This window comes from Lepidochelys kempii, chromosome 10 (assembly GCF_965140285.1).
Source record: "Lepidochelys kempii isolate rLepKem1 chromosome 10, rLepKem1.hap1, whole genome shotgun sequence".
In the NCBI taxonomy this organism is placed as follows: Eukaryota; Metazoa; Chordata; order Testudines; family Cheloniidae; genus Lepidochelys; species Lepidochelys kempii.
Window position 1 is genome coordinate 16,670,477 of NC_136389.1, and position 15,682 is coordinate 16,686,158.

General features: G+C 39.9%; 2 protein-coding genes across 7 annotated transcripts in view; both read right to left on the reverse strand.

Annotated features, from left to right (window-relative positions):
• Window positions 1-2,703, reverse strand: part of LOC140917995 (putative short-chain dehydrogenase/reductase family 42E member 2) — a 46,236-nt gene extending 43,533 nt beyond the window's left edge. Inside the window, exon 1 of the mRNA XM_073361523.1 lies at window positions 2,352-2,703. Coding sequence (XP_073217624.1) covers window positions 2,352-2,703 — 352 coding nt within the window. The remainder of the gene's footprint in view (window positions 1-2,351) is intronic.
• A 536-nt stretch (window positions 2,704-3,239) lies between these two features.
• The window catches only part of VWA3A (von Willebrand factor A domain containing 3A), a 65,396-nt gene continuing 52,953 nt past the window's right edge, over window positions 3,240-15,682 (reverse strand). For 3 of the 6 annotated variants that reach the window (XM_073362196.1, XM_073362194.1, XM_073362197.1), the window contains 7 exons: window positions 15,357-15,501; window positions 14,056-14,200; window positions 12,421-12,572; window positions 9,453-9,579; window positions 8,703-8,800; window positions 7,295-7,361; window positions 3,240-6,277 (listed from right to left, as the gene is read on the reverse strand). In XM_073362196.1, the coding sequence (XP_073218297.1) occupies window positions 6,269-6,277; window positions 7,295-7,361; window positions 8,703-8,800; window positions 9,453-9,579; window positions 12,421-12,572; window positions 14,056-14,200; window positions 15,357-15,501 (743 nt within the window). In that variant the 3' untranslated portion in view covers window positions 3,240-6,268. Of the gene's footprint in view, window positions 6,278-7,294; window positions 7,362-8,702; window positions 8,801-9,452; window positions 9,580-12,420; window positions 12,573-14,055; window positions 14,201-15,356; window positions 15,502-15,682 lie in introns of those variants that run through there. The other 3 variants (XM_078854563.1, XM_073362200.1, XM_073362199.1) reach the window with 3 other exon arrangements.

Below are 15,682 nucleotides of genomic sequence, written 5' to 3' on the forward strand. Positions count from 1 at the left end.
AGGCTGGGAGGGCTGATGAACCAATTAGTCCATGAGTCAAAGGATATAAGAAAGACACGGGAAGGAAGCAAGTGAGAGGACATGGGCTAGCTAGGCTCAGTGTGTGCCACAATCTCAAGGAAGGGCGATCTGTTCCTTTCTTTAAAACAAAATTTGAGGACTTCAGTAACTCAGTCAGAGGTTAAGGGTCTATTAGAGAAGTGGGTGGGTCAGGTTCCGTGGCCTGCACTAGGTCAGACTTGATGATTACAACAATCTCTTCTGACCTTAAAGTGTATGAGTCTATGGAGGAAAGGCTAAAGGCTGAGATGCACTGTAAATAATTTGCTGCACAAGGAGCAGGAATGTAAATAAATCACACAAAGGTGCCACTTACTGGACAGTCAGAGAGGTTTCTGGGGCATCAGAGGCATGGGATTGAGCATTCCCTGTATTATATCAACGTGAGAAACCTATCTGTTGAACAGGACCATTGATTTATGGATGGCTCTGGTGGAAGGCAAGGAGTGCAGTACCCTGGGTGCCAACTTCCAAGGGGCATTGTACTGCTCAGCCCTTCTTTTTTTTGGGCTTTGCCTGGTGGGCAAAATGCCTAGGGCTGCTTCTGTCCTGATTGGTGAGGGGGATTAGCAAACAGGAGAAGCTGGCCTCTCTACCCTTACAGAGGTCCAGCTGGCTAGAGAACTGGCAGGAAATCCCCCCTCCCTTAGTTCTTGCTGCCAGCTGCCCTCTGATTGGAGGATGGCATTGCAATGGATGAAGGGACTGAATTGGTCTGAGCTCCAGGAGGCAGCACATCTGTTTGGCCCCAATGATCCTGTACCATGCTGCATGTGTAGATCAGCCAGCGCCAAAGGGAAAGAGGCTTCAGTTCTGGATCCAGTTCTATTCAATATCTTCAATGATTTAGATAATGGCATACAGCAGGGGTGGACAACCTGTGGCTCTTCAGAAGTTAATACGCAGCTCCTTGTATAGGCACCAACTCCACGGCTGGAGCTACAGGCGCCAACTTTCCAATGTGCCGCAGGGTGCTCACTGCTCAACCCCTGGCTCTGCCACAGATCCTGCCCCCACTCCACCCTTTCCCGCCCCCTCCCCTGAGCCTTCCATGTCCTCGCTCCTCCCCTTTCCCCCCCAGAGCCTCCTGCACACCACGAAGCAGCTGATGAGGAGGAAATGGGAAGCGCCGATTGGTGGGGCTGCTGGTGGGTGGGAGGCACTGGGAGCAGGGTGGGAGCTGACGTATTACTGTGGCTCTTTGGCAATGTATATTGGTAAATTCTGGCTCCTTCTCAGGCTCAGGTTATCCACCCTGGCATATAGAGAGTACACTTATAAAGTTTGGGGTTGATACCAAGCTGGGAGGGGTTGCAAGTGCTTTGGAGGATAGGATTAAAATTCAAAATTTAATTTTAAGACTAGAGAAATATTGAATTTCATCCTATTTACTTCAGACTAAGGACAAATGCAAAGTACTCCACTTAGGGAGGAACAATCAGTTGCACAGATACAAAATGGAAATGACTGCCTAGGAAGGAGTCCGGGGAAAGAGATCTGGGAGTCAAAATGGATCACAAGCTAAATAAGTCAACTGTGTACCACTGTTGCAAAAAAACCAAACCAAAACAAAAAAACCCCCCAAATAACATTCTGGTATGTATTAGCAGGAGTGTTGTTAGCAAGACACAAGAAGTAATTCTTCCACTCTACTCTGCGCTGATTAGGCCCACTTGGAGTATTGTGTCCAGTTCTGGGTGCTACATCTCAGGAAAGATTTAGACAAATGGGAGAAAGTCCAGAGGAGAGCACAAAAATGATTAAAAGGTCTAGAAAATATGATGTATGGAAAAAACTGGGTTTGTTTAGTCTGGAGAAGAGAAGACTGAGGGAGAACACAACAGTTGCCAAGTACATAAAAGGTTGTTACAAAGATGAGGGAGAAAAATTGTTCTCGTTAACCTCTGATGATAGTATAAGAGGCAATAGACTTAAATTGCAAAAGGGCAGTTTAGGTTGGACATTAGGAAAACTTCCTAACTGTCACGGTAGTTAAGCACTGGAATAAATTGCCTAGAGATGTGGAATCTCCATCACTGAAGATTTTTAAGAGTAGTTTGACTGAAACCTTCAGGTATTGTCTTCCTAGACCCAGCTGGCTTGGAAGCAACGGGACCCAGCAATTGGGTCTACTCATAACAGATTCTCAAGTAGTCCATAGATTCAACTATGACATTTTCATGCTCTCTCTTTTTGTGGATTCTTGAGTGACTCTGAAGTCCAAAGCGTGATGCACATGCTCATGAGCAGATCAGGCAGACAAAGTCATTGGTGAGCATCTTGGTAGCTACAGCAGTGGTATGACACTTTTCTCTTGCGGCTAACAATCATTTCTGTCCTTTTCAAAGGCTTGGAAAACTCTGAGTGTTGTATGTCGCCACGCTGATCATCTGGTTTTATTGCACCAAAGTGTATGCTGTTCTTGACACTGTCCTTGTAGCGCTTTCTGGGGTGGTCTTGATTCCAATGTCCTTGTGCTAATTCTCCATAGAAAATTTTTCTGGGGAATCGATGTTCAGGCATCCTAATGATGTGTCCAACTGAGCATAGTTGGGCTTTTATCAGCATGGTCTTAATGCTTGTGACATTTGACTTTTGGATATCCTCCAGGTTGGTAATTTTGTCCTGACAGAGGATCCCCATAATGGCATGCAGAGACTGCATATGGCAGGCCTCTAGCTGTTTGATATGCCATTTGTATGGTGTCCAGGTCTCACAGCCATAGAGAAGAGATGTGAGCACAAAAGCATTATAAAGTTTTATTTTGGTTGAGAGGGTTATGTTGTGGGATTTTCAGGACTTTGTTACATAGCTTTCCTAATGACTGAGAAGCTTTCTGTATCCTGTTCATGATCTCTTTGTCAAGAGATCCAGCACTGGAAATGTTGCTGCCGCGAGAGGTAAAATTGTCAACTTGCTTTAGTTGGGTTCCACTGGTGGAGATGCCAGGGGGATATGGCCTGGAGGGGTGAAGATGACTGATGCAACACCACAGTTTTCTCCAGGCTGATTGTGAGGCCAAATAATTTTGATGCTTCAGTGAAGTGATCTACAATGCACTGGAGATTTCCCTGTGTGTGTGCTAGGAGGGCACAGTCATCCGCAAAGAGTGCTTCTCTTATTAGTAAAAACAACAAGGAGTCCGGTGGCACCTTAAAGACTAACAGATTTAGTCTTTAAGGTGCCACCGGACTCCTTGTTGTTTTTGTGGATACAGACTAACATGGCTATCCCCGATCTCTTATCAGTAGTTCTGTTACTTTTGTTTTTGCTTTATGCCTTATAAGACTGAAGACTGAGCTGTCATGTCTGTATCTGATGTATATGCCTCTGTTGAGCCCATCTGTAGCATGGTTGAGAACTTGGGTGAAGAAGAGGTTGAACAGTACAGGGGCAAGGACACAGCCTTGTTTGACTCCATTTGAAACTGGAAAGGAGTCAGTGAGATCTCCATTAAAAAGTACCTGACCTTGCATCCCTTCATGAAATAAACGAATGATATTTACCAGTTTTGGTGGGCAACCAAGTTTGCTGACAATCATCCATAATCATTCTCTGTTGACTGTATCAAATGCTTTTGTCAAATCAATGAAGACGCTGAACAGATCCATGTTTTGTTAGATACATTTTTCTTATATTTGCCTGATTCTGAAAATCATGTCTATGGTACTATGACCAGGTCTGAATCAGCACTGAGTCTCAGGTAGATTGGCTTCTGAGACAGATGAAATCAGTCAGTTCAGGAGGACACGAGGAAAGATTTTTTCCAGTGACAGATAGGAGAGAGATCCCACGGTAGTTATCACAGACTATTTTACTGTTTTTTTTTTAATAAAGGAATAATTGTGGCATCTTTGAAGTCTTGTGGCATTTCTTTGTTGTCCCAGATGTCAGTAAGGATCTTCCGGAGTGTTATCATCATCTTTGGACCCGCAGATTTATATATTTCTGCCAGTATTCCATCTCTGACCAAGGAATTCCTTGAGCTCATCATACTGATTGTCTTTTCTATTTCTTCAAGTGAGGGTGGTGAGTCAAGGTGGTGCTGAATAGGCTTTTGAGGTATCTGGTTAATAGCACTTGTTTCAATTGAGGATGGTCCGTTCAGTAGTTGGCTGAAGTATTCAACCCATCTCTGTTCCATGCCATGTTTATCTTTGGTGACTGTCCTATCATCAACCATCATAAGTGAACCTGTGCCCACCTTTGAAGGTCCATAGACTTGCTTCAAGGAATCAAAGAACTTATTTGTTTCCACATACATATGAGTGTCCTCTGCTACCTTCTCCCACCATTTATCTTGTATTACGTGTAGTTGTCTTTCTGTCGTGCTTTGCAGGAGTTTGAATCTGTCTCTCTTTGAGGTGGACTGAATATAACTTTGCCAGTTTTGGAAAGCCTCATTTTTTTTTTTATTTCAATGACACCTTGCCAGCTGTTATCATCTTTATCTACTCTTGCACTGAAGTCTCCGAGGACGATTCGTTTGTCATTTTGAGGTGTTGACTTGATGAGAGAGTTGAGACCAGAACAGAACCATGCCTTAGCATCGTCAGGGCTAGTGAAGGGAGACACATATGCACTGATGATGGTAGCAAATCACAACTTATTTAGATTTAATTGGAATTTAATTGGAACTTAAATTGGAATTTCATGAGTCTTTTGTTGATGCCGATTGGGAAGTCTTCAAGACATTGCAAGAGAGTTTGGTCTTGATGGCAATTCCCACTCCATGGATTCTATCTTCGTGTGGTTCTTTTCCCTTCCAAAAGAAGGTATAACTACCAGCCGGTTCTGAAATAATGCCCTTGTCTGCCAATCTAGTTTCATTGAGTGCTGCAATGTCAATGTCATGCTGGGCTAGCTCTTTTGAAAGGAGAGCTGTTCTTCTTTCAAATCAAGTGGTATCATCTTTGTCTATCATAGTCTGATATTCCAAGTAGCAATCTTTAGTACTGGTGTCCATACAAAGGGGCACTGAGTCAAGTTATAAGTAGCATTAATGTAGTATTATATAAACCATTAATAATCATAATTTTACAGACAAATTGTAAAGATTACTCTGTACAGACAGAGCTGTCACTCAAAGGACATTTTGAATCAGTCAAACTTACAAAAAACAACATGCAAGAAATGTCTTACTGAAAAATGACACAGGAAACATTTAAAAGGGAGAGAAAATGCTTCTAAATCTTTAAATAGGAGTCAGTCACCATCTAACGCAGAACATACTGCAGTCTGGATTTGCAATGTCATATATATCCAGATTCAAACACCGTTATTCATACTGTGTAATATCTTACCTTGAGAGTAGCCCAACTGATTTCAATGGGACCATTTGGGATCTATATACACCTGGACTTTGGGAAATCTCAGATCACTATCTGGACTTTACATCTCTGGCCCATTTCTACTTAATATTACATCTTTTAAACTTTTGGGGTGAAATCTTGGCCCCAAAGGCAATGGCAAAACTTCCATTGACTTCAGTGAGGCCAGGGTTTCATCCTTGGTGCCCACGTTTGCTAGCTAGAAGTGCATATTTTATGCAATTGCTGGAAAATTCTGCATCTCTCAGAACCGTGCAATTAGTTTGAATTGCATTTTCTCACAAGACTCCTGTGAACATATGTCCAGTCTCTCTGGCAATGTTCCCTCTAATTTTTGACAGGCCGTGTGCGCAAAAAATGTCTTCTGTGCAAATTGTTGTGCTTCTGTGCAAATTTTTGTGTATGCGGTGTTTTGCTGTATGCGCAGGGTTTAGGATCTGTGTGCGCGCGCACACGTGTACAGCTTAGAGGGAACAGTGCTCTCTGGAACTGCTACCAAAGAAATCTGAGCAAACTACCACTAATGTCAATGATAGTCTCTCCCTTGATTTTAGTTGACAGTTGAATTGGACCCATATTGAATTCAGCTGGACTTTATCAGCATGAAAGGGTATTGCTTGCTTGTGGGTCTGCTGATTTCTAGAATCATCTTTCCTTCCTACTTGTAATGGCAGCAAAGAGAAAATTTAGATCAAGAAGTGAAAACAGTTATTTGCAAAATCTTTTTGGCAAATGCATTCTCTTCAACTTTAGGCTTTATTTTTTTTCTGTGCAAACAGTTGTTTCTTGACATCACTATATAAAGACGTTGGGAATAATTTTCTTTTTAGGATGATAGTCCATCTCTTTTACCCATCAAGGATAATATCTGGAGTCTCTTAAAATAACTGTAAAAAACAAAACAAAACAACAAACAACCAAATAAGAGGCTCAATATACAATGCCAATTAATTGAAGCAATTCTTATTATAATAATACAGTGTAAAAAATGTTTGGAACCTCAGTTAGGAGAAACAGTTGTATCCCCATTTTATCTATTAATTACATTGCAAATTTGCTTCATTTTTCAAAACCCTAACCCTAAGGTTGAACTGTATGTGCATTCTGGGCCTGATTTACTGTCCAAGCTGCAGGCTCCAACTGGCAGGAAGTCTTCACCTCTGTCACAGCCTTGACCTGGCAAAGCACCTAAACATATGCACAGATTAAGTACAGAGATAAAAGTTATGTACTAACATATGAGTAGTCCCACTGAAGTCACATCAAGTGAAGAAGGGCTTCCTTACTCAATGCATGCCTATTAAAATAATATATTAAATGAAGTAGGGAAGAGCTGCATTGAAGCATGCTTGAACACTGCTTGAGCATGCTTGAACACTGCATCTTTGGTTCATTTAAAACTTTGGTAAACAGTGCTCTCATTTTTATCTTGGAATCCATTTGTCTGAACCCTGCTATACCTGGATGCTGATGATACCCATATACACTGTGCTTTACTATTTAAAGTTTTTATAACCTGATAGTCACATGTTACCAAGAGACATGTACTAGAATCTCTTGTAAATTTTGATTCCAGCAAAAACACATAATATTGGGTACTACGCCTCCAAAAGAGCTTTGCTATTTATTCTTTCTGAAGCATGGAGCCCTTAATAAAAACATACACCTGTATAGCACTTTTCATCCTCTCAAAACACATTACAACCTGTGAACTTTCTTGTGCATGTATTTGTTAGGTGCTGCTGTTAAGCTAATTGAGCTAAACACTAAAACAGCTGGAATGAATAGCTATTTACATTAAGCAATGACTCTCTCCAAAGTTGGAAAATATGGGATTCTAATTTGAAACAACATTCTTATAAAAATATATACAATCAATGACTTGTTTTGTACTGACTGGTTACCTGAGGATTTTTTTTTTTTAAAAAAGAACTGTCCTTTTGGTCCAAATTCCATTTTTCTAATAGCAACCTATTTAAAAGGAAAAATAAGGAATGTAAAATTATTACAGCATTTTTTCCTAAAGGAAGGTATGTAGTTATATAGTTATTACTATGTCTCTCCAATTAGCTCCGGCCATTGCTTAATTTGTAATGAAAGATGTGCTGGGCTTCAATCAATTTTTTTTTTTACATAACTTTATGCAACAAGCCCAGAGGTGCCGGGGCTATGAATTGCCAACCTGAGAGGTGCCAGGGCTCAGCCCTGATAAGCCCTGGCACAATTTAAGCACTGACCCTGGCCCCGGGTGACATCAGGATGACATTGTAAGGACATTAGGATCAATTGTCGTTCAGTTGTACTTGTTGAAATTAATTTTTTGTGGACTTGATGGGTACCAGAACAGATGATAGTTTTTAAGATGATATTTTTCAGAGCACTATGAGGTTGTTTGTAAAATTATGCAAGTTTGTTACATAAATGATTTACAAAATTTAACCGATGAGTAATGCCGTTCTTCATAAGTGCCATATCTTTCTGTGATAAGAACTTGTAATGGTGGCAGGAAATCCAGAAGGGGAAGGGGATGGGGAGGAGAGAGAAATTGTCTGGGAGTCACTGGCATAGTGATGGTAACATAAACCATGAGGATAGATTAGGCTGCCTAGAACTGAAGCACACAGAGAGAAGTGATGAGGGGACAGCACTGAACCCTGTGGGACCCTGACAGAATGTGGAAGCGAGGAAGCAGAGATGCTGAAAGAAAAGTTGCAAGTAGAAAGAGATTCTATGCAGAAGATGGTGGAGGGTCATAGAAGTCACAAGAGGATAAGACAGAGGGAGCAGGTACTGGTGTTGGCAGATAAGAGTAGGACTGATGCTTCAGATTCTGTCATCAGGCTGACGGAGAGTGCAAGGGAGGAGGAAGCTCACATCAGATAGAGCCACTTTTCTCTCTGAAGAAGATAGGCACCAAACACTACCTTGGTTTGGTAGGCAAGAGGGGAGAGCTGAACAAGATGATCAACCTCACAGAATTTTTCACCTAGGAAAAGGGAGAGACACACCCACAAGAGACAGAGATATTAGTCACATAGCTCAGTGCACTTCTAGAAGATGCTCAGATACTGGTGATTGGCTGCGGTATAAGAACATGAACAGAAACTATAGAGGAGGCAGTCTGCATGAATGTCCCTTCCTCACACTTAAAAATAATGCCATGAGTGCAAGAGACAAATATAGGTGAGATAAAATGATTCTTTTGTAAGCAGAAATTGGTAGCCAGATATTCTTTAACCATCTAACTTCCTCCTTGGCTCCCTCTATGAAAGAAAAGTAGTATTCATTAAAAGATCCTGGATAGATACACACCTAAAGGATTTTGCTTGCATTAAAAAGCTTCTGGCTTTTGCTACTTCTTGAGCAAGTTTCTTTAAATCATCTCCTTCGAAGAAAGGAAAAACTGGATCCTAAAATATAAAATTAAAATGTTGTTGCTAGAATCTACAGCAATCGCTTACAAATCTTAGGGCAGCAAATATAAATAACTGAACCCAAACTTCTGAACTTCACACTCACCAGATCCAGACAAGATCTTCTATTTATGAAGAGATAGAACAGAGTGTTTAACTCCAAATTCTACTTGAGGTGGATCTGGTCTTTATTTTTATGACACATTTCTATTGCAATAGTGCCTGGAGGCCTCAATCAGGTTGGAGACCCAGTATGTTAAGCACAGTAAAAACACAGTAAATGACAGTCCCTGTCCTAAATATTTTATAATCTAAACCCAAGACATAATAGATGGATAAAACATAAATAGGTGGTAGTGAGGACAGCAGAACTTTGATAAAACTCGGGGGTATTCAGATCCAGGGTTTTGGTTTGCTCTCATTTCCAAATTCTTTTGCATCTTACACTCCTTCGATGGCTTCATTCACCTCCTCACTGTGGCTGGGCAATAGGTATAGCCAGACATTAAATTTTGTTGTTCGGATCCCAAACATCTCAGTGCAAGATACCTTGGGAGTCTTATATTTTATTTTTTTAAAATGTAGTTTAGATCTGGAAGAAAATATACAGTCCATAAAGAAACACAATCCAAATAACTATTGAACATACATCATCATCATCAAACCCTTCTGTCAACATTCTGTGTGCTGCTAACTGTCCATCCATGTCTCCAATACAGCGATGGTAGCGTCCTCCTGTTTGAGAGGCCAGCTTCTTCAGAAATTCATTAGCTCTTCTGTTGACAATGAAGCAGTAAATTACCAGTAATGACTGCTCTTGAGCATTAATAGAGTCTTACTGTCAGGGACTCTTGTATTTCTAAGCATGCAGTTTGGGGAGTAAGCTTAGAAATGATTTAGATATTTGTAGAGTCTTTTCCAGCTATCGGGGATATATAAATTATATAATAATACTTAGTAATCATAAACTACAAAGGCTGGTTACTTTTGACCAACAGTTATAGGGACAGCATAGCAATAAGCACTGGAACCCAGACTTCTAGGCAGAAATGTGTGGATTTACATACTGGAGAAAAATATCACAGGTACAATAAGTAACTTATTTTATTGCCATAGTAAGTCATTTAATAGATCTCTATCTCTAGGGCCAGGTCCTCCACAAGTGTAAACTGTCGTAACTCCCATTGAAGTCAACGGAGCTATGACAATTTACACAAATTGAGGAGCTGGCCCCTAAAGTCTACACCAAAAATAAAGACACTGAGATTTAATTTCAGTCTAAGTTAGGATCAGAAAAGTTATATTAAATATAAGAACATACGAAGGGCCCTACTGGGTCAGACCAAAAGTCCATCTAGCCCAGTATCCTGTCTTCCAACAGTGGCCAGTGCCAGGTGCCCCAGAAGGAATGAACAGAACAAGTAATCATCAAGTGATCCATTACCTGTCACGCATTCCTAGCTTCTGGCAAACAGAGGCTAGGGATACCCTCCCTGCCCATCCTGGCTAATAGCCATTGATGGACCTATCCTCCATGAACTTATCTATTTCTTTTTTTAACCTGTTACGGTCTTGGCCTTCACAACATCCTCTGGCAAAGAGTTCCGCAGGCTGATTGTGCTTTGTGTGAAGAAATACTTCCTTTTATTTGTTTTAAACCTGCTGCCTATTAATTTCATTTGGTGACTCCTAGTTTTTGTGTTTTGAGAAGTAGTAAACAACACTTCCTTATCTATTTTCTCTACACCAGTCATGATTTTATAGATCTCAATCATATCTCCCCTTAGCCATCTCTTTTCCAAGCTGAAAAGTCCCAGTCTTATTACTCTCTCCTCATACGGAAGCCATTCCATATCCCTAATAATTTTTGTTGCCCTTTTCTGAACCTTTTCCAATTCCAATATATCTTTTTTGAGATAGGGCAACAACATCTGCACACAGTATTGATGTGGGCGTACCATGGATTTATATAGAGGCAACATGATATTTTCTGTCCTATTATCTATCCCTTTCTTAATGATTCCCAGCATTCTGTCACTTTTTTGACTGTTACTGCACATTGAGTGGATGTTTTCAGAGAACTATCCACAAGGACTCCAAGATCCCTTTCTTGAGTGGTAACAGCTAATTTAGACCCCATCATTTTATATGTATAGTTGGGATGATATACTATTAATAAAGGACACAAATGTCATATGTTACACATTAAGAGACTTGCTCAGTTTACAACATAAGGTTTGTTTTTAAACAGCCATAATTGCTGGCTCAACCTATTATCTGAATCTGTAAATCAAGGTATGTGTTAAGTCACCACAACACTCCACATCCAGAGTTTCAGGAAAACAAGAAACGCAAAACATGACTGTGATGCTGGCAGGCCAGGTGCCAGCTAATGCTATGGCATCCATGTCTCAACTGGACACTAACAGATACAGAACTGGAATCTGTCTGCCTCACTTGTTGGTTAATATTGATAAAATAGGTAGGTATTACAATTATAAGAGAGTTTAGTGTTTGGACTCTACTGATTGCTTGAGTTGCTGCATCCATTAATCTTGCTTGTTAATATCTGTGTTCCATATTGTAATGTAATATATGAGACTCCATTGTGAGCCTCTGTAGCTGTGAATCATTACACAGGAGACAGACACTAATTATAGTCTGGTCTACACCAGAAAATTAAGTTGGCTTAACTATGTTGCTCGCGAATGTGAAAAATCCACACACCTAAGTGTGTAGTTAAATCAACCTAACTGCCAGAGTAGACAGAACTAGGTCAATGGAAAAATTCTTCCATTGACCTAGTTACCGCCTCTTGGGAAGGTGTATTACCTACACCGATGGGAGAATCCCTCCCATCAGCGTAGGTAGCATCTACAGACTTATTACTGTTCTGCTCTAGTCCTATTAGCTGAGTTGGAAGCTCAGAGCACATGGCAGGAGGGGGATAAAAATCCCAGACAAAAGGAACAAGGTATCTCTATGCTGCTTGGACTCTGGGGATGCAAGGTGTTTCTAGGCATAAGCAAGAGATCCTTAGAGGTTTAGCCTAGGTTAGCCCTAAAGGACAAATAGAGATGACTGGTTATAGAAGCCTTTATTACTTTTTGAAACCTAAGACTAAGTCATTTGTGTGTCTGTTTGGAGAGTTATTTATAAGGTTAAAGCAAGCAATTTCCTTTTCCTATCTAATAAGTCTTCATATTGTTTACTATAGGATTAGTTACAATCACTGTAGGTGTCAGACCTAAAGCGCAATTGACCTGTGGTGACTATTCCTTTGGGATCAGGAGTAACCTGAATATTACTGTGCTTAGTATAAAGGGCCAGCTATCACAGAGCTGTGCTCACCTGTGTGGCAAGACAGACCCGAGTATGCAAGGAGTCTCTGTCTGTGACTCCATTTAAGACTGTTAAAGTGCTTGAGGAGTTTGCAGTTGGCTGATGAAATCTAAGTTTAGAACTCATAACCAATCAGGAGTTCGTGCCCTGGTTTTTAACAGTCTACCCTGATGTTGGTACTCATGCTCTTGTGTTACCATTGGGAGCATTACAATGACAATACCTAAACTAGTAATTTTAATGAATTTCATATTATTCTGTAAAGTAATATATACCTGTCTGAACAGTTAAAAGAAATGGTGTGGATTTTAGTAGTTTGTTTCATTCTAATCTTTTCAACTTCTTTTAGAATGAGACTGCAGCTGGTGTCTGGCTTTCCATCGGTCAGAACATACAGTGCCTCTATATCTTGAAAACAGAAAGCTTTCTGAAAAAGCAGAAAATGAATTTAAACATTGGGGTATCACTTAAACAGCATTTTCACTTCTTTATTGTAATGTTTTCTAAATCCTGTTTACTTAGGTAACTGTACACAAATCATATCAACATTCATGGAACAGAAAATGACTATATTGAATATGAAAAGGATCTTAGTTACTGTTTAGAAAGGATATAACTTTTTTTCTAAATTGATAGAATGTTCGTAACATAAGACAATAAACCCAGGGAAAAATAATCTTCCGAGACTGTCTCAGTGAATTAGACTAGGTAGGAAGACTAGTTGGTCCTGATTTTGAAAGCTTGTGACTTCAGCTAAGCTAGTAAGTCCCCTATTGACTTCAGTTGAACTTGTAGGGACTCAACCTTTGAAAATCAGAATATTATGACTTGGCAGGTATTTCACTAAGAAAACTTGTACTGGGACGATGGGACTGAGATTATATTCTACTAGATCCAGTGCAGCCTTACCTAAGATAGTCTTACAAAACTCCCAATTGGAGGCAATCTGGAGTTAGATTTACATTTCGCCAGTAATACTCTCTTGACTTGTTTTCCAGAACTGATTCCAATTTAGGGATCGTAGGATCCCTAATTAGCCCTCTACATATTCACCTCTTAAGAGTTACTCTTTCATAGTATTCTGGCAATTCTCACAAGAGAAAGAAGGGATACTTATTAGTTACTTGTTTCAGGGTAGAAGCCGTGTTGGTCTGTATCCGCAAAAAGGAAAGAAAAGGAGTACTTGTGGCACCTTAGAGACTAACAAATTTATTTGAGTATAAGCTTTCGTGAGCTGTAGCTAAAGCTTATGCTCAAATAAATTTGTTAGTCTCTAAGGTGCCACAAGTACTCCTTTTCTTTTTATTAGTTACTGTACTTCAAGTGATTGCCCATATAGATTCACACTTCTCATCTACTTTTTCCACTTCTTTGAAGCCTTTAGGTGAATGTTTGATTACGTGGAAAAAGGAAGCAGAGTGGATATGGCACTTTATATATTGTCAAGTGTGACAGTTTGGATCCACAAAGCAGCATGTACATGGCCCAGTGACCCTGCTTTTCTAGGGGGCTCCGACTTGTCCCCAACCACATGTAATATCCCAAACAAGTGGCATTACAAGGGCTCTTCTCTTGAAGAACTAGTTATGGGCATGTTATCTCTTTTTTCTAAACTTTGGTTGAATGTGCAGAGGGTTAGTGGATTAATCTAAAAGAATGAAACATTTTAGGTTTCTGCTGACTCCAATACTAAATGACGTTTCCAAACACCTCTGAACTTTGGGATAAGGACTGGATCCAAATGTGGCTTGGATCCCAGATCTGTTCAATATATTACACATTTTTCAAGAGTTTTGTGCTAAATTAGCACTTAACTGACACTACTGCTGGAAAATAATTTGGTTATGTAAAGCAATGTTTTTATTATCATAATACACATTTTGCCACAGTATGATGTACAGTTAACTAACCTGCAAAGCCTTAAGGACGCATGTAGTGCCATGAGCTTGGAATTTTGACACCCATTGTACAGCATCATGACATGTTTCATCTGTAGCCTCTACAAGAAACTCCTGCCAAGTGTCTATATCTTCTGCAAATCTCAGCAGGTTAAACCTGGCAAGAAAGATGTAATTCTGTTATTGACAATGCCAATATCAGCATCCTAATACACAATTATATTTTAGTGTCAAATGTCAGCACCTATGTGTTCTATTTTTTATATTTAGGTTAAGTTTGGGAGGAATAATACTCTTGTGGGTAAGGCACAGGATTGGGACTGAGGAGACCTGAGTTCAGTTCCTAGCTCTGCCATAGACTCACTGTGTGACCATGGGTAAATTACTTAATCTCTTCATCCCTTAGTTCTCCCCACCTACAAAATGTATCTATGCAAACTATATGTTACAATATTTCCTTTCTCAGACCCTTTTACTGTCTTTTCTAGTTAGATTGTCAGCATATTAGTGCAGGTATCATCTCTTAATAGTGTGTTTGCAAAGTGCTTAACACAGTGGGGCTCTGAACTCACATGGGGCCTCTAGCTGCTACTGTAATACAAATAATAAATTGGAAGTTCATTTCATCCAAGTGGTCTTATACGTTACTGTTACTTTCAGTCCCCAGTGGCTGCCATCTTGCTGGCCTACAGATTTTCACGGTTTCCCAGCTGATGATAGCTAGCATCTGGACTGTACTTTATTGGGTTGGGCTTGCGCATGCTTTCCACTGAGTTTCCTGGTGGGTACTCCCTTCTCTCTCTCTCTCTTCTGAGTCCTGAGTTGTGTTTTTCCTTCCATCAGAGAACAGCTCACAACACTTATTCAAATGGTGCTCTCTGAAAGATTGCAAACTAACTGGACTGTCCAAGTCTATTCTGAGGCATGGTCTCCCTCTCATGCTAGCACTGCTTTAAAAAGCAATGCCAGTGTATGTTCTGTATACTGAGACCTATTCAACCTCTATTATCTGAATGGGTGATTTTTAAAAAAGTTTAGCTAATCAAGGTTTTTGATCAAATTATCTTTGTAAACAACAGATGCTGGGGGACAAAACTATTTTGGATAAGAGGTCATTTCAGATAAATGAGATTCAAATAATCAAGGATGTACTGCTTTACATCCTTTGAAAAGATGTAAGATTTAATAGATACTGGTTTAAAAAATCATATATTCTGTACTAGTTACTAATAACTGCTCCTATTGTGTTTCAATACCATTTAATTAGCTATTTAGCATTATACCACTTTCAGTCATCAGCTTTTCACACATACCTAGCATTATTCTTTCTTAGCTGTTCCCAGATGAGGGAGGTAAGCTCTTTTGTGACCTGTTGCAAATAAGGGTCCATGGAACCAGATGTATCAATCAAGATGCATACTTTTGTCTCCAAAATGGTGCCAAATAATCGCCGGCTTCCTAGTCCAGAACATGAGATTTAGAGCATGATAGCAGTTCATAGTATATTTATAAAATGAGTCTATTTCAGCTGAGATTATCAGTTCAATTTTCCATTGTTTGCAGCATTGTTGTACTGTAGTTGTATTGGGCCAGGATATTAGAAAGACAAGGTGGATGAGGTATATCTTTTATAGGATCA